General features: G+C 39.8%; 1 protein-coding gene across 1 annotated transcript in view; it reads right to left on the reverse strand.

Annotated features, from left to right (window-relative positions):
• Nucleotides 1–1,955: 1,955 nt before the first annotated feature.
• vps26a (VPS26, retromer complex component A) overlaps nucleotides 1,956–19,521 on the reverse strand; it is a 37,617-nt gene continuing 20,051 nt past the window's right edge. Inside the window, exons 5-9 of the mRNA XM_034188505.1 lie at nucleotides 11,891–12,055; nucleotides 11,702–11,808; nucleotides 11,429–11,530; nucleotides 5,797–5,906; nucleotides 1,956–4,262 (exon numbers count right to left, since the gene is read on the reverse strand). Coding sequence (XP_034044396.1) covers nucleotides 4,146–4,262; nucleotides 5,797–5,906; nucleotides 11,429–11,530; nucleotides 11,702–11,808; nucleotides 11,891–12,055 — 601 coding nt within the window. The 3' untranslated portion in view covers nucleotides 1,956–4,145. The remainder of the gene's footprint in view (nucleotides 4,263–5,796; nucleotides 5,907–11,428; nucleotides 11,531–11,701; nucleotides 11,809–11,890; nucleotides 12,056–19,521) is intronic.

Below are 19,521 nucleotides of genomic sequence, written 5' to 3' on the forward strand. Positions count from 1 at the left end.
TTACTTTAATATTATGGTACTTGGATTATGTTACTGACTACATTTTTCAACAGGTAACTAGTAACTGTATCGGACTACATTTTTAAAGTAACCCTCCCAACCCTGGTTGTTGTTCATTCGGCTGCTCCCGGTTTCGTTCGGGGTCACCACAGCGGATACAGCCAGATCCGCATCGGTAATTGGCACAAGTTTTACGCTGGATGCCCTTCCTGACGCAACTCCAGTTTTACCCGGAGAAACACACACCTACTGGTGTTCCAAAGAGGTCTCCCACCCAAGTACTAACCAGATCCTGCTCTGCTTAGCTTCTGAGATCTGACGGGATCAGGCTGACACAGAGCAGACCAGCTGTGTATAAATTAACACTAAACAGACAAAAATGTGCAAATAAAACTTGCAATAGAAAAATGTGCAATGGAGAAACAAGACAGACTGAAGTTGTACATCAGGTATATGAATTACCGAGTTTCTTACCTGGTTAAATTTGGCCTGTGGAAAGAAACTGTTTCTGTGCCTCGTTTTGACAGAGGGCTGTAATGTTGACCAGAGGGGAGGAGTTTAAACAGAGTGTGTCCAGAGTGTGAGGAGTCTGCAGAGATGTTAGCAGCTGGGTTCCCGGTCTTGGACCAAGATAAATCCTGGCTGGAGGGCAGGCTGGCTCCGACGACTTTTTTCCTGCAGATAACAGTTCGCTGAAGTCTGCGTCTGTCGTGTTTTGAGACAGCCGCAGAGGGAAACCAGACGGAGAAGCACAGGCCAGATTATGAGCAGTTCCTGGAGACAATTCCTTTGACTTCACGCTTGGTTTGTCCTCTGACATGCACGGTCAACCGTGGGACCTTATATGTAGACAGGTGTGTGTCTTTCCAAATCATTGTCCAATCAACTGAGCTTACCCCAGGTGGACATCTCAACGATGATCAGTGGAAACAGGAGGCACCTGAGCTCAATGGCAACGGCTGTGAATACTTATGTACATGTGATTTCTTAGTTCTTATGTAATACATTTGTGAAAATCTCCAAAAAAAATAAAATAAAATAAAATCCACGTCATCATAACTGAGGAAAAAAATAAAATCAATTTTGGAATAAGACTAAAAATACTTTCCAGACGCACTGTATGCATTTGAGGCATTTTGATTTGACCTCTGTGCCAGGCGTCTACGCACACACACAAAGCTAAAGTATGAACAATCTTAAGTTCAGTATAAATTTAGCTTTATTCATGATTAATTTTATATTTGGGTCTGTGTGTATATACATAGCTATGTACAATCATACACACGTGATTGGACATTGTAATGACAAACATGCAGTAGACAGGATAGTGACAGCTTTCTGTAAATACACCAAAGTATAGGACCCACAGCAATGACAGGAAAAAAAAAAAAAAAAAAAAAAAAAAAAAAAAAAAATATATATATATATATATATATATATATATATATATATAGCCCACTATAAATCATACAGATTCCAGAAAAAAGAAAAAAAAAAATTCAAGCTCCAGATTCTATCGTGTGAAGAAAAATTGAATTGCAACCGTTTAAGTGTCAAGAAGTTAATGCAGCATTAGTTTCTGAGTTGCAACACAAAGTAAGCAAACTTTCATCCTAAGGAACAGAAGTAGTGATGTGTAAATGAGCACAATCTCTGCTGTGCAGAGGTGACCTTTGAGGTGAAGTTGTCTGCACTGGACGGCAAGGTGCAAAAGGCAATCAGAGTTTAGGAACCAATTTGTCGACAGGACCAGTTACCTCACTTAAGTCATTGTCACGCTGCTGTCTAGGCACCGGTGATAGAGTGCCCCCTCCAGTGTTTACAAAAGCAGCTGCAAGAAACATGCAACATTTATAAAGGACAGCAGACAGGCTGATGAACCCAACAAAAACAATGAAACCATGTACAGACTCATCACAGCTATGGTTTTTTGTTGTCATTTTTTACCCCCTACATAGGCACTGAAATATATCAGTGTGGGGATGACAAGCCATTTTCAGGCTGAATCAAAACCAGCTTTCATATGCTTAAAAGGAATCTCAAGAAAATCCACATGCCTAAAGTCAACTGAACTGTATCAGCTGACACCAGTTGATGTGAGCCACAAAAACAACAGGACAGGAACACTTACTCATTGAAACAGGAGTTTTGAGACAATGTGTTTTTTCAATAAAACAACCAGGAAAACAGTGAATCCTCAAATTATAAAGATTAAATTAATGTGGAGCAAAGAGCAACAACAAACTGGTAAACACAGCATTCAAAATTCAACAAAAGTGAAATGTATTGTGCAGCATATTGAACAAGCCATTATATATTAGTCTTACTTTGACAATCAGCTGCGACAATTTACTCAAATTTCACTGAAGTGGCTTTGGCGTTCTTTCTGAATCAAACAAAGTGAATTTTAATAGGTGATATTAGTTTTGGAAATTTGACCCCATAACTTGATTTTAAAGTGAAAAGCAAGTTTTATACAATGTTGAGAAAGTTTTGGGCACAAATATCTTCCTTTTGCAATTAAGCATAACTCCACTTTAAAATTAGTAACAATTTCCATAACACATTTAAGACATTTGTCCAATGGGCACTATGCAGGCTTCCTTAATGTAAGGTGGGACAAAGTCCAAGTCCAAGAATAACATGTGCACCCCCCAAAAAAACAACAACAACAAAAAAACACAACCACCACCAATTCAATATGTTGCATTTTACTTACATAACCAAATGACAAATCTTAAAATTCCAGAAACTCCATCCCCTGTGTGTGTGTGTACACACATCTTTCCTTTCCGGGAAAGCAATTTTTCCTGAATAGTTGCCCTTTGGATGTTCACAATCTTTCAATACCATGAAATTCCTTTCACTGTCACCATTATCAGCAGACTGAGACATCACCTGTTGATTTCCCTGAAATTGCAGATCCTCTCCAGTACTAGAAGGTACACTCCCACATACTCTCCTGACAAATACTTGTGTCAAACAGATTCCAGAACGTAACAGATTCCATACCTCCTACTTAACCATGTCTCAGCAATACAAAAAAGTTTTCCCACCCTGAAGGGTGAAGAATCGAATAATTTCCTTTCATGTTGACTAGGTATAACCCAACTCTACAACTGTCATCAGTTTAAGACAAACCTGCAGTGTATTAAATAAAGTTTGCTTTGATTTAGTGGAGGGGGGAAGCTTTTTTTTAAAGTGTGTATTTCTCTCTAATGGAGTTACAGTTTTCCAGAGTGCAAGTCACTTTTATGCATTACCAGGTCTCGAATTTAGGATTTTGTGCATTGTTGTAGTGTATTTTTATGACTGACATTTATTATTTTATTACTGGAGTTTATTTTGTCTAGTGCTTTGATTACTGGGAAAGCCCTATATAAAAAGTTAGCATTATTAGTAGTAATGAATACACGATTTTTCGGAATAGAAGTCGCAGGACCTCTCAAACTCATGAGAAACCTGCAACATATTCTTGAAAATATGGTACTTGTGAATTGGAAATTACCATGCTATATTATCTAGAACGAAAGCAGAATTGACCGTAACCTTGCTCCGGTATTTTAATACAAAGTGCTCCAACTTACTTTAACCTTGAAGCTCATACCTTTGAACATGTTAAATCACCAATCAGATAAATTGATGTGCTATTCCGTAGATGGTGGAGGGAGAATTGTTGTTTTCTGAGATTCTACCATTCAGTATACTGAAAAATAGAAGCACCTGCTGCAGAAGACTAGGGTAAATGTAGTGGTCATCTTGGGACATTATACAACTTTTCTATTTTTCCTTTTGTTTTATATTGCACAGAGATGTATATAATCTTAAAAAAAAAAAAGATACTATGGCTTCATTTTCTGTTTCAGACTTCGAGATCACAGATTTGCTTGCTTAACTTAGCTGCATCAACATGAATGGTAGTCCTGTATCATCAACATTCCGCAGACTTTGACAGTATGCTTGTGCATCTATGTGCAACTGTGTGTCAGTCCTCAAGAATAACTGTGGTAGGACAGCTTAGATTTCAAGCTGTTTAATGACTCGTATGTCAGAATGCATGTGTAATTGCTCAGTCCAGGGACATACACCTCTGGCTGTTCAGCAGTGAAGCATTGGTCTGTGTTCTCAGTTCAGTAAGGTCGGCCTCACATCTCTGGCTGTTCTGCATTAACAGGCTGGGTTTGGGACTCTGGAGACTCGTAGCGCTGATGGAAGTTTCTTTTTCTCAGCTTCTCTGGAGCTTTTCTCCACAGAACAATCTCCTGAACAGGCATAGAAACCGAATAAAAGTGTTGTGTAATTCATGTAAGAAATGCCAAGTTATATACAACTCCAAATCAGAAAAAACTGGGATGGCAAAGGGCAGTGGGAAAATTTTACTGCAGACAGTATGAACCCAAAATATTTAAGGTTTTCATGTGGTCAACTTCAATTCATTTGTTCATGTACATGCACTTCTGTATTTAGAGCCTGCAATACATTTCAAAAAATGTTGGGACATGAAAGCATTTACCACTTTGTAATGGCATTCCTCACAACAATTAAGACATTTTGATTGAGTATACAAGCAATAAAGCGTTTCAGGTGTTATTTTGTCCTATTCTTCCTATAAACATGTCATAAGGTGTGCAACAGCACAGTCGTACTTGCATTTTCTGTTTCAAAATTCTGCACGTTCTCTATTAGAGACAGGTCAGAGGTAGAGGCAAGCCAATTCAGTATCAGTATCACCTTCTTTCACTGCCGTGCCTTTGTAATCTGTGCATAATGTGGTTTTACATCATCTTGTTGAAAAATGCATTTTCATCCATAGAAAAGAAAAAAAAGAGTCATCTCAAAGGCAGCACCTTTCTCTAAATTCTCAGTATGCTTTTCTGCACCAATGCAGACACCGGAGAAGTATGAATTACTTTTGCCAACAGCACTGACAACCCCACATACCAGTTTTTAAGTGGCATTTGTGAATTAAACGCCACACTGTAGTGCTTGATAAAAGGTTTCCCACAGTAATTCCTTGACCTTGTGGTTTTATCAGTTGCTGATTCTTGATACAGTGTCATCTGAGGGATTGGAGAAGAATGATGTTCAGATAAGGCTTGCTCCCTTGGCCTTGATATATGTACTGTGGGAGAAAACTATGTAATCCCTTCCAATCTTTTAGGAGCATTGTTTTTCCAACATTTCAGCTTTCGCATGCATTTGTTGACAAACTGGAGATAATCAGTCCATCATTGTTCTTTGAAGACTCAGTCTTTTGTGGATACTGCTTTTGTACCAAATCATGATTCCAATCACCTGCTGACTTCACCTGTTTGAAGATTAATATTTTTTAATGTCATTACTAGCTCTAAATTGCCCCCAATCCAACTTTTTTTTTTTTAAATACATCTGATTGGGTGATTGTCATCTTGGAGCAAAAGCTGTTTCTTGGTGTCATGGATGTGGCACCGTCACATGCTCCCAGACTTGATTTGCAGGTTTGAAATATCTTGGTTTCAAACTGTCAGCAATGAAACAGAAGACAAAGTAATTATAAGAACCACTCCAGTACCGCCCCCCCCCTGCATTTTCCACACTGTCCCAACTGATTTGAGGTTGTAACAGATTTTCCTCAAACATTAAATTTCTTTTTTGTTCAGATTAAGAGATATTTGAACAATAACCAAGAATAACAGACTAATATAGTGTCAAATGCTGCAATTTAAAAAATTTTGATATTTGCACAGCCAGTTCTGCAGAATTTCAGACTGTATTCAAGTCTGACATGGTCTGATGACATGTCTGTGTGTATGTTACCTGTTGCTTAAAATATCTCCTGTCTTCTTCGTCAACCAGCACCAGATTTAGGAAGTACCGAACAGAGAACTTCTTGTTAACATCTCTCATGGTGGGTGTGAGGTCGTATCCTAGTGTACAGCAAAAGAAGTGACACAGACATTTCCACCATGAAGTAAACAACAGACACTTCAAACTTCAAATTTCCAATCAGAACTCAACAGATTGGAATTAGTAAAACATACCTGTGTGGCCACTACAGTGTATTTCACACTGTGCAAAACAATGACACACAGAAACAAGTCCATTCTTTATAAAATGCTGCATCTCACGTGCCATAAGTGAAAGTGTTCACAGCATCACTTCATGCTCAATATGCAAATCTATCCACCAAAATCCTAACAAAATTTCCTAAGCCCATCTACTGCCCAGACAGAACCTACGGTGCATCAAGAAAGTATTTACAGCACAGAGAGGAGAAGGTTCAAGAAAGACAACCATCTCTGCAGCAATTCACCAATCAGGCCTGTATGGTAGAGTGGCTAGACAGAAGCCACTTCTCAGTAACGCCCCTTTCACATCGGGCTTGCATACAGTTGCACTAAAATGCGTATGGAGTAGAGCCCGGCCAATATAAGCCCTTTTCAAAGTACTCACTATCGGCCGAAATTCTGCAGACAGACCGCCGATTTCTCATAAACAGAACAGTTACTGACAGAACAGTTACTGAAATAATGTTTGCGTCGGCAATGTAAAATGTCCTTGCACCGTTTGTCCAGTAGATGGAGCTCTGACTCCATTCAACTGAGCTGCTTACACCCCTGCTTAAATGTGTTCATCAAGAATGTTGTTTGTAATAACTTTGCGATTACATTTAATTTAAATTTAATTAGCTTATAATGCACCAAATCACTGCAAAAGCCATCTCAAGGCGCCTTACATAAAACAAGTCAACATAAAATTGAATAAATAATTAAAAATGAATAAAAAAATACATAAAACAGAAGTAAAAGAATAAAACAAATAAAATAAAAACTATTCATAAGAGAGAATAAAAATAGGTTTTGAGTCTTGACCTAAAAATGTCCATGGACTCAGACTGCCTCACGGTCGCAGGAAGACTGTTTCACAGGGTGGGTGCATGATACGAAAAGGCTCTTTGACCTGCTGACGACTTCTTCACCCTAGGAACACAGAGAAGTCCCGCATCCTGCGACCGCAAAGCCCAGGCCGGCACGTAGAGTTCCACCAGATCAGCCAGATAAGATGGTGCCAGTCCATGAACAACCTTATAAGTCAATAGCAAAACCTTAAAATCTGCTCTCAGAGACAGGCAGCCAGTGCAAAGATGCCAAAATGGGTGTGATATGTTCAGACCTTCTGCTACGTGTCAGAAGTCTGGCGGCAGCGTTCTGAACCAGCTGAAGACCCCTAATGCTGGACTGTGGTAACCTCGCACCCCACATTTCTCCCGTTTCAGTTCAACTCAGTTTGATTAACTCAGTTTATGTAGTAATGTGTCAAATGTGCTTCATTGCGTCGGTCAGGCTTTTTATTAAACCCACGTTGTGTAGACCTTATTTCTAGCATAAAAAACTGCTAAGAGGTTGAAACATTCAGATTCACTAGTCGTCCGGAGGGGTTCTGGGAATTACTGCCATTTGCCATTAACCCTCTGGGGCCGCAGCCGTCGTATACGACGGCTGGGACCAAGCTTTACTAAATTGTAAATAACTTTTTAATGATAGGAAATAGAAAGTTACTTTTTGTTTTTGCTGAAAAGTTAACTCTGCGGATTGTCGATCCACCGTCGGCCATCTTGGTACTCCTCATAGAACGTGTGATATGCGCAATGTGGGTGTCCAATCGGAATTGGTTCTCTGTCACATGGTTTTCCAAAATCCAATCGTAGGGCAGGGACTCGTTTTAAAACACTACGTTTCCAGATACAACAAGGAATTAAAACTATTTTCAGATGTCGTTTCCAAAATCAGGCTTTATGTGGATACAGTGCTCAGACTGTGATGGTGCATCGGACAGAAATCAACAGGTAAAGCCCCTTTCCTCAGTGTGTGAATGAAACTGTCTGCATGAAACAGATCGCAAAGTTCAGAGTTCCACTGTGCCCCTGCCCCCACCAAAAAAGTACAAAATATTGCCTTTTAAACCTACAAGCATACTTAAATATCCTGATTCTTGTCAGTATTCTAAAGAGTGAGAGAGCGCAAGCGCTGTATCTCTGCTCTCTTTTTTTCTTCCAAGACCTGCTGTTTCTTTGGATTTGGTTGAGGTTTGAATACCTGTTTTGAGCGCAAACACGTCCACCAGTTCGATCACGTGTAGTAAGCACACAGAGGCGCTGCAGGGTGCGTGATCATGCAGGGCCACAAGTGCTACACCTGTTCTATAGCCGATTCATTCTGAATGAACGCACTCAGTTTTTGGATGTGTACAGTAGCGCCGTGCTGTGCAGACCTGCTTAAAAACTGTGTGCATTCTGCGTCCAGCACTCCACACAGAAAAAATTAAACCGGTTAATTTTTTTTTTGCGTCCTCCTCGCGTAGACCTCAGCATACTTCTGCGTAGGGAGCAAAAACTTGGCATAGACTGTAGGCCACAATACACAATTCTAAGTTGGCCCTGGTGTGAAAGGGGCTTAAAGGGCATATGGCAGCCACCTAGAGCTGGCGTGAATGCCAGGTGTCACGTTTGGAGGAAACCAGGCACCATCCCTACAGTGAAGCGTGGTGGTGGTGGCAGCATCATGGTATGGGGATGTTTTTCAGTGGCAGAAACTGGGAGACTAGTCAGGATTGAGGGAAAGACAAATGTAGCAATTTACAGAGACATCCTGGATGAAAATCTGCTCCAGAGTGGTCTTGACCTCAGACTGGGGCAACCGTCTTTCAGCAGGACACGAAGCATGCAACTAAGATATGAAAGGAGTGGCTTCAGGACAACTCTGAACATCCCAGAGTGGCCCAGCCAGAGACCTGAATCTGACCAAACATCTCTGGAGAGATCTAAAAACGGCCGTGCACCAACGCTCCCCATCCAACCTGATGGAGTTTGAGATGTGCTGCAAAGAGGAAGTGGCTTCCACTGACCACTCTACCATACAGTCCTAATTGGTGGATTGCTGCCGAGATGGTTGTCCACCTTGAAGGTTCTCCTCTCTCCACAGAGGAATGCTGGAGGTCTGACAGAGTGACCGTCAGGTTCTTAGCCACCTCTCTGACTAAGGCCTTCATCCCCAATCACTCAGTTTATACAGGTGGCCAGCTCTAGTCCTAGTGGATCTGAATTTCTTCCATTTAAGGATGATAGAGGCTACTGTGCTCATTGGGACCTTCAACGCAGCAGAAATGTTTCTGTACACGTCTCCCAGATTTGTGCCTCAAGACAATCCTGTCTCAGAGGTCTATAGACAATTCCTTTGACTTCATACTTTGTTTGTGCTTTGACATGCACTGTCAACTGTGGGACCTTACATGTAGACAGGTGTGTGTCTTTCAAATCTACAACCCCTGGCAAAAATTATGGAATCACCGGCCTCGGAGGATGTTCATCCAGTTGTTTAATTTTGTAGAAAAAAAAAAAAAAACAGATCACAGACATGACACAAAACTAAAGTCATTTCAAATGGCAACTTTCTGGCTTTAAGAAACACTATAAGAAATCAAGAAAAAAAATTGTGGAGTCAGTAACGGTTACTTTTTTAGACCAAGCAGAGGGGAAAAAAAAAAAAAATATGGACTCACTCAATTCTGAGGAATAAATTATGGAATCACCCTGTAAATTTTCATCCCCAAAACTAACACCTGCATCAAATCAGATCTGCTCGTTAGTCTGCATCTAAAAAGGAGTGATCACACCTTGGAGAGTTGTTGCACCAAGTGGACTGACATGAATCATGGCTCCAACACGAGAGATGTTAATTGAAACAAAGGAGAGGATTATCAAACTCTTAAAAGAGGGTAAATCATCACGCAATGTTGCAAAAGATGTTGGATGTTCACAGTCAGCTGTGTCTAAACTCTGGACCAAATACAAACAACATGAGAAGGTTGTTAAAGGCAAACATACTGGTAGACCAAGGAAGACGTCAAAGCGTCAAGACAGAAAACTTAAAGCAATATGTCTCAAAAATCGAAAATGCACAACAAAATAAATGAGGAACGAATGGGAGGAAACTGGAGTCAACGTCTGTGACCGAACTGTAAGAAACCGCCTAAAGGAAATAGGATTTATATACAGAAAAGCTAAACGAAAGCCATCATTAACACCTAAACAGAAAAAACAAGGTTACAATGGGCTAAGGAAAAGCAATCATGGACTGTGGATGACTGGATGAAAGTCATATTCAGTGATGAATCTCGAATCTGCATTGGGCAAGGTGATGATGCTGGAACTTTTGTTTGGTGCCGTTCCAATGGGATTTATAAAGATGACTGCCTGAAGAGAACATGTAAATTTTCACAGTCATTGATGATATGGGGCTGCATGTCAGGTAAAGGCACTGGGGAGATGGCTGTCATTACACCATCAATAAATGCACAAGTTTACGTTGACATTTTGGACACGTTTCTTATTCCATCAATTGAAAGGATGCTTGGGGATGATGAAATCATTTTTCAAGATAATGCATCTTGCCATAGAGCAAAAACTGTGAAAACATTCCTTGCAAAAAGACACATAGGGTCAATGTCATGACCTGCAAATAGTCCGGATCTTAATCCAATTGAAAATCTTTGGTGGAAGTTGAAGAAAATGGTCCATGACAAGGTTCCAACCTGCAAAGCTGATCTGGCAACAGCAATCAGAGAAAGTTGGAGCCAGATTTATGAAGAGTAATGTTTGTCACTCATTAAGTCCATGCCTCAGAGACTGCAAGCTGTTATAAAAGCCAGAGGTGGTGCAACAAAATACTGATGTGTTGGAGCGTTCTTTTGTTTTTCATGATTCCATAATTTTTTCCTCAGAATTGAGTGATTCCATATTTTTTTTCCCTCTGCTTGGTCTAAAAAAGTAACCGTTACTGACTGCCACAATTTGTTTTCCTGATTTCTTATAGTGTTACTTAAAGCCAGAAAGTTGCCATTTGAAATGACTTTAGTTTTGTGTCATGTCTGTGATCTGCTTTTTTTCTACAAAATTAAACAACTGAATGAACATCTTCCGAGGCCGGTGATTCCATAATTTTTGCCAGGGGTTGTATGTCCAGTCAACTGAATTTACCCCCAGGTGGACTCCAATTAAACTGCAAAAACATCTTAAGGATGATCAGTGGAAACAGGATGCACCTGAGCTCAATTTTGAACTTCATGGCAAAGGCTGTGAATGCTTATGTATGTGGGGTTTCTTAGTTTTTTGTTTTGTTTTAAGAAATTTGCAAAAATCAAACACCTTTCACAATGTCATTATGGAGTATTGTGTTTAGAACGTTGTTGGAAAAAAATGAATTTCATCCATTTTGGAATAAGGCTGTAACATAAAATGTGGGAAAAGTGTAGTGCTGTGAATACTTTCTGGATGCACTGTATAGGGATGTTAGCCCAGCCACAAGTCACTCTGGTTTTAAGGTGTTAAAACACAGTTCAAAATAATTGTAATAAAGAAGACTTCATATTCAATAAAACAAAAAGCTCAAACCTGCCAGGAACAGCCTGATAGGTATCGACTCTCCTTTAACTGGAGCTCCGTCCATGATTTCATACTTGGCAACAGTCTCTGTCTCTGTGGTAGTACTGGGCCCTGAAAAGTATAATAATTACATTAGAACGGTACCTTAGGAAACAAAAACACAAACCAGTTGTACCCACCATCAAACACACACACACACAGAAATGCTTTTGAGATCACAGTGAGACTTCAGCCTTCCACAGATGCATGTACATTAAGAGAATAGAATCAGGACTTGGTTACCGATGCCTGTTATCTCCTTCTTGATGAGCTGGAGCTCCATGTGTTGAATCTTGATCCTGACCAACAGGAAGTAAATCTTTCCTACAATCACATCCTTAAGGTGGTATCTGGAAAATACATTAATTTAGATGATGGGATTTGTAAATCAGCACTGAAGACTCTTTTAGATAAGTTGCATATTGATCTTACTTGGATTTATTGTATTCAAATTCAATATGAAGACAGTCTTCTATGCCAACTTCCATCTTAATAGAGTTGTTGATATCTGGGTAGGTGGCTAACTGATGGATGATGAGCTCATATTCCTTTACCAAGTCAGATAAACGACGAACTATTGTTACTTTGAGGAAGTATCTGCAAGAAAAACCACCAGCTTTAAGTCAGATCAAACCAGCACTGAACATGCTGCAACATAATAAAATTTACATGAGACACAATATAAAGCACTAATACTGTGTGTGTCTGTTATATATATATATATATATATATATATATATATATATATATATATATATATATATATATGTAAATAAATGGGGGGGTGGGGGGGGAGAGATCTTTTATAAAGCTAAATCGATAAACCACCCAAAAATCTATCGGAAGCTACAGCAAACCGATAACTTCCAGTATTGTCTCTGGTACACTTGCAACTACTAACAAGCTGATTTTGAGTTTTAACATCGCTTCTGGTATAGAATAACTCCATTAATGTCAATTCTGTCATTTGTACAAAGTTAAAATATAACATTATCTTTTAATGTTAAATAATGCACTAATTCTAAAGTTTTGTAACAAACAGACAGATACGAAAGGGATTATGGGTAAAATGTGCCTCCACCAAACACTGATTGGTTGACTCATTCATTGTATGTAAAAAAATCAACACATTAATGTGAGGTGTGTGTTGGGTGTTTACATATATAAATATGCTTTTGTAAAATATGCCATTTTTTTTATTTATTAAAAAAAAAAAAAAAAAGGCATTTATACAGGGCCCGCCTGGGGACGTGGTGGTTAATTTTTTTTGACCAGATTATTGCGTTCTCTCGCAATCGTTTTTGGGTTCCCTCACAATAACCTAATATCATATTAAAGCTCATGCCTATCAGAGGACACAGTGATTGGAATCAGTTGGGGGAGGACTAAACGCATATGTGAGCGTGCGAACAGACACAGCAGACAGCAACAGGATTCACGACAGATGAGGGTGTAAGTTGCTACAACTTGCACAGCTGTAAGACTCCGTATGAAATATAGTTTATTTATAAGTAGCAACACCTGTTAGTGTGTCTTATGAACATTTGTTTTCTTTTTTTACCGTCCTCCCGTGAATCCTGTTGCTGTCTGCTGTGTGTATGCGCATATATATGCATTCAGTCTCCCCCCCCACCTGATTTCACTCACTGTGTGCTCTGATAGGCAGCTTTAATATGGTATTAGGTTATTGCAAGGGAACGCAATAATCTGGGCCAAAAAAAATGTAATCACCATGTCCCGAGGTGGGCTCCGTACATTTGCAAAAAAAGTCAAGCAGGGCTGCCACAACTAGTCAACTAGTCACGACTACGTCAACTATTGAAACCGTCAACTAATTTAGTAGTCGAGTCGTTTATTTTATTTAAGTCTTTATTTTTCTCTCTATTCATAGTTTTAGCCAGCGAGCCGTCCTGCCGTCATTTGGATAAGACAGCCGATTAAAACAGTGGCCGTCTTGTTCAAAGCAGTTTAAAATGCGCAGTTTACCGAAGGAGCTGTCGGTGTGTGTGTGTGTGTGTGTGTGTGTGAGCGCGCGCGCAGAGTCAACTGATTGTAGACTGTGAGGGAGGGGGTGGGGGAGGAAGAATCCTGAACGGAGGCATGAGATGTTACATTCTACTGAGAACCATCAGTGCACGTGAGACAGCGAGCGCGGAGCAGAGAGAGAGGATTTTAACCCGAGTGAACATGTATAATAAAAAAAAAAAAGAACCAAACTGTGGAGCTGCTTTTACTTCTCTCTGCACTCTCTACCCACGTGGTTCTGATGGCATCGTCCTGCTCACACCATGTGCGCATCGTATACTGAATTTATGAGATCATGAGATGAAATAAATAGTTAAATATTCTTAAAAATGAGAATAAATAAATGAACTGAGCAAAAATTATGCATACACGAGTAAAAAACCTTGCTGTGGAGAAGCTGTGCAGTGATGTTCAGACGCACAGATCACATAAAGCAGGCGAGAACTCTGAAGTTTAACAGCTGTTATTTTCCAAAGGTATTTATTTGTTCAATCTTAAGCTTAATGGAGTGTTCAAGCACAAAACATGACTGATAAGGAGAAAAAAAAAAAGACTTTTAAAAATGACTATCACACTAAAATGAACTGGAGTCAGAATAAAAATACAAGCTGCTGATTTTTGTTATTTTTCAAAGTTATTATAAGCTGCAGCTATATGTTTTATTCATTTCAAAGTGAGTTACCTCTTATTTTAATCTGGTTTATTTATACAAAAAAAATATGGGGAGCCAAATCAGCCTGCATTGTTCTGTTCAGTTTATATCAAAGTTTGCCTGCACGTCTGTGTATTTTTTCCTTCTTTATAAGAGTCTGGTGTTTGCATTTGCTCTACAAAGTTTTAAAACACAAAATGTTCACATTTTTCTTTAAAAATAAGTCCCTTCGGATGCTCCCTTGTTAGCACTCGGGGTCGCCATAGTAAATCGGAGGTGGATCTGCATCTTGAATTGGCATAGATTTTACGCCGGTGTACCGTTGAGATGAGGTGAACGTCGAGATGAGGTGCGTCGCGCTACTGCGCATGCGTACATCGCTCTACCCCGGACTTGAAGATGTCACCCGTCGAGAAGAGGTGCCTCGCGCAACTGCACATGTGGAGATGATGTAACTCGCGCCTTGGGGCAACTGTTTGTTGTGATTTGGTGCTATATAAAAAAAAAGTTGATTGATTGATTGATTGACTCGCTCGACGTGCAACTGCGCATGCGCATTTTTTTATTTTGTTTTTTCCGTCAAAGTTTTTTTTTTTTTATTAATTGTATTCAGTGTATTTATAGCCTAGTAAGTAAAACATTTTCTGTATTTTACGTTAGGAGCATAAATGTATGTATATGTAGATTTTGCCTGTCGAAATAAGCTAACTCCAGGTTAAAAATACTTATCGTTTTATAGTGAGTAAATTTTATACATTACTACGTTCAGATGAACAATTTATACATTTACTTGCCCATCAAAATAACCGAACTTCGTCAAGTAATTTTTTCAGTGCACACATATGCAGTTACGCGAGGAACTCATATCGACGACGCACCTCCGCTCGATAGACTTATCTGTCGAGTGGAGGTGCTATGCACCTCATCTCGACAGAACACCGGATGCCCTTCCTGACGCAACTCCACATTACACGGAGAAATGTGGCAGGGGTGGGATTTGAACCCAGAACCTTCTGCACTGAAACCAAGCGCATTAACCACTTGGCCACCACTGTAATTTTAGAAATGCAACAGAAACAACCACAAATCACAAAAGTTGGGACTATATGTAAAATGAAGATAAAATAAAAATGTTGCACTATTCCCAGTTTCTCCACTCACAGAAGCCAAACGTTCTTCCAGAGTTGTGTCTTGGTGGCTTCCCTCATTTGTCTCCTTCCAGAATGGACATTTAGTTTTTGAGAACTGCCTACCTGACACAGATTTACTATAAAGTACCACATTGTTTGTATTAATGAATGGTTGATGTAAATGAAGTCTAAGAAATAGTTACTGATTTGGAAATATTCATGTTTTCATCCCCTGACGTTTCTCGGAAAATGCTGCAAGCCTTAAATTTAGGAAATTACGTATGATCCGACTAGTCGACTAATCGCAAAAATAATCATTGACTAGTCGACTATCAAAATAGTCGTTTGTGGCAGCACTAAAGTCAAGTTGTAATTAAATAACCATCTAACTGGTGTCACAATAAATAGAACACTTCCATCTCCTGGTGTCCAGACACCCATACTGCCATGAACACTATTAACCAGTAGATGGCAGACACCGTGAAAACTTGCCAAAACAAAATTCCACATAATCCGTGTCTGCTATGTTTAAGATGTGTACAAACACAATAACAACGTCTATAAACCCAGAGAACATATATATCTGATATTTTCACTTTATAAAACTTCAGACGTGACGTTAATTTAAATAACATGTCTGAAAATAGTTTGGTTAAAATTCTAACCATAAATTAAAACTGTATGCCTCTGGGTGACATGGGTGATATTGCCAGCGTATCAGTATGGGGTCAAAAGAAATGAGCTTTTATTCTTTTCTGTGACCAGTTCTCCTTTGCCTGCAGAGGACAGAGCAGTTTCTTCTGGAACCAGCTCCCCTCTGTTTGCATAGAATAGAACTGCCCATCTACTACAAAACATTTAACAGGTAGGTACTCAACTGATTTTAGACTTAATAAATGTTTGCAACTGTTAAGCTGTGTTTACCACGTCAGCAAAAATATATTAGCGGTCTAAAAATTATCGGCCCAAAACTTATCGGAAGATAATTGGTCCGATGATGGTTTTCAAAGTTATCTGAAAAGCTAATCCGATAATGAAAACATTAACTTTGATAATTAGCGGAACTGTGCCCACCACTGTCTGAGTGCTCTTGGCATTCCACATGAAGTGGCAGATGCACGGTGGTCCTGAACACATCGAACTATGAGACCAAGGTCAACTACTTGCTCAGTGACTCAAATATGTACGAGCGTCTGAAGAGAGACCCTACACGCAGCTAAAAGAAGAAAATCATTAACTACCTCCAAAACCTGGAGAAAGAGGGACTCATCGACAGGCAGGCATACTACAGACCGTAGCCTGGGGACGCCACTCCATGCATCTATGGGCTGTCCAAAATCCACAAACAGAACGCGCCACTTAGGCCTATTGTATGTAGCACAGATTCCATCACTTACAATTTGGCCAAGCACCACAAGTGGATTTTGGCTCCTTTAGTGGGTAACTCTGGCCACCATGTGGAGAACACACAAGATTTTGTGAACAAGATCAAGGGCCTTCAGCTGGAGGCAGATGAAACTATGGTGTCATTCGATGTGACATCGTTGTTCACCTGCATCCCCACTGCTGAGGCCATCACAGCTGTGAGGCAGAGGCTGCTGGAGGACGCGCCTCTACTTGAAAGGACCAAACTTACACCAGACCACATCTGCCAACTCTTGGAGATCTGTCTTAACACCACATATTTCCAGTTTTGGGGGAATTACAGCCAGATCCATGAACAGCCAGATCCATGGTTGTGCGATGGGGTCTCCGGTATCCCCCATTGTGGCCAATCTGTACATGGAGCTAGTGGAGAAGAGAGCCTTGCGGGCATCTCTCCCAGTCACCGGTTCAGATAGGTCAATGACACATGGGTTAAAAATAAAGCAACAGGACGTGGAGGCCTTTACAGAGCACATCAACTCGGTGGACTCCAATATCAAGTTCACACGTGAGGATGCCAGAAACAACCATTTAGCCTTCTTGGACTGTGATGTTACGATTGGAGAGAGCAGGCAGATCCAGACAGGTTTACAGAAAACACACTCACACTGACCAATATCTGCTCTTTGGCTCAAACCACCCCCTTGAACACAAGCTCGGGGTGATCAGGACTCTTCAACACAGAGCCATACAGGTGCCCACAACTACAGGGAAGGGCTAAAGAACAACAACATGTCCGGAAAGCCCTCACAGTATGTGGGTACCCACGATGATCCCTGGATAAAGTGCAGAAGTCCCAAAGAACAAAGAGACCAGACAGAGAGGAGACGAAGCCAAGGAAAAGAGGAGTGTCTCTCCCTTATTTAGCAGGAGTAGGGGAAAAGCTACAGAGGATCTTCAGACAGCACAAAATCCCAGTTTACTTTAAACCTGTTAACACCTTGAGACAGAAATTAGTTTGCCCTAAGGACTGGATCCCTAGATACAAACAGAGCAATGTAGTGTATTCTATCAGATGTCAGGAAAACTGTAACAAACACTACATACGTGAGACGAAGCAGTTGTTGCACAAAAGGCTATACCAGCACCGCAGAGAGGGCGCCGGTGGACCTCAGTCTGCAGTTCACCTCCACCTTAAAGACACTAACCACACGTTTGAGGACAAGGAAGTTAAAATCTTAGCCAGAGAAAAGAAATGGTTTGAGAGGGGAGTGAAGGAAGCATTGTATGTGAAACAGTTGAAACCCAACCTTAACCGGGGAGGGGGTCTGAGACAGGCTTTGTCCCCTGTTTACAATGGGGTACTCAGGTCAAAGCGGTTTCAGTCTTTTGTTCATGGTAATGAGTCATTGACATCGTCAGGAGAGGTGTCAGTACCATCGTTAGGAGAGTGCTAACATGAGCACACTAGGTGCTAATTAGAGCAATTGTTAGTCACTAGCAGTGGTGGGCACAGTTCTGATAATCCGACAACCGATAACTATCGAAGATAATGTTTTCATTATCGGATTATCTTTTCAGATATCTTTGAAAACCATTATCGGACTAATTACACTATGTAACAAATTTTTATTTTTGTTTTGTTCCTGGGTACACAGTGTTTTCCTAACCTGTTATGCCTTAAATAAATAGAAAATAGCTGTTATTCCACAGAAACTTTGCTTCTGTGATCAGGACAATGATATTTTGAAATTAGTCTGTTTTCAAGAATATTCTCGATTCGCCTTCACTACTACTGAGTAGTCTTCTAGAATATTCTTTAACTGCTAGAACTGTCCAGAATTTTCTAGAAGTTTCCAGAATTATCTACAAATTTCAAGAAACTTTTAGAACTTTCTAGAACGTTAAAAAAAAAAAAAAAAAAAAAAAAAAAAAAAAATCAAAGTTTGTGCTGAATGTAGTCATTTTTCCATAGACTTTAGACATAAGCAGTTGAAATATAACACTTAGAAGCCAGGAACAAAAATTGTGTTACATAGTGTTATCTTCCGATAAATTTTTGTCCGATAATTTTTAGACCGTTAACGTGGTAAGCAAAGCTGAACAGCTACAAACTCTTATAAAATTTAAAATCAGTTGAACACCTATCTGTTAAATGTTTTGTAGCAGATGTGTAGTTCTACCCTCTGCAAAAAGAGGAGAGCTGCTTCTAGAAGAAACTGCTCCATCCTCTGCAGGCAAAGGAGAACTGGTCACAAAAAAAAAAAAAAAAACTCATTTCTTTTAACCCCATAGTGATACAACAGCAATAAATTTTAACCAAACTAATTTTGGACAAGTTATTTCAATTAACGTCATATCTGAAGTTTTATAAAGTGAAAATATCAGATATATGTTTTAGTTTTAAAGCAATGCGCTAATTTAAGGTTTTAGTGTGGACATGCTGTGTCCAGGTGCATTATGAGTATAGGATAATTTCAGTACGTTCACGACATGAAAAATGCATTTGAGAGACTCTGATCAGGCTCCACGGATAACAGCATTAAACTCTAGTGCCTAAAACTCTTGTGAATATATTCTCTGGGTTTATAGACGTTATTGTGTGTATTGTGTGGTTTATCGTTTTAACTTTATCAAAGATAACTTTTCAGTTATCTGATTATGTTATCGAAGTTAATTTTTTGGTTATCTGTGCCCACCACTGGTCACTAGCCAATAGCAGTCTGCCTCTCTTCTGCTATTCTTCTCGACAAGAGTCAAGACAGAAGTCAGACTACCAGAGCAAAAAATTTAGTTGAGGAAGGTTCTGCGATTAGAAGCAAAACGTCCTCGCGTCAAGCAACCAAGTCCAGTCAAAGATTCAGCTTCTCTACTATTCCACATGAAATTCT

Source organism: Thalassophryne amazonica, chromosome 2, assembly GCF_902500255.1.
Source record: "Thalassophryne amazonica chromosome 2, fThaAma1.1, whole genome shotgun sequence".
In the NCBI taxonomy this organism is placed as follows: Eukaryota; Metazoa; Chordata; class Actinopteri; order Batrachoidiformes; family Batrachoididae; genus Thalassophryne; species Thalassophryne amazonica.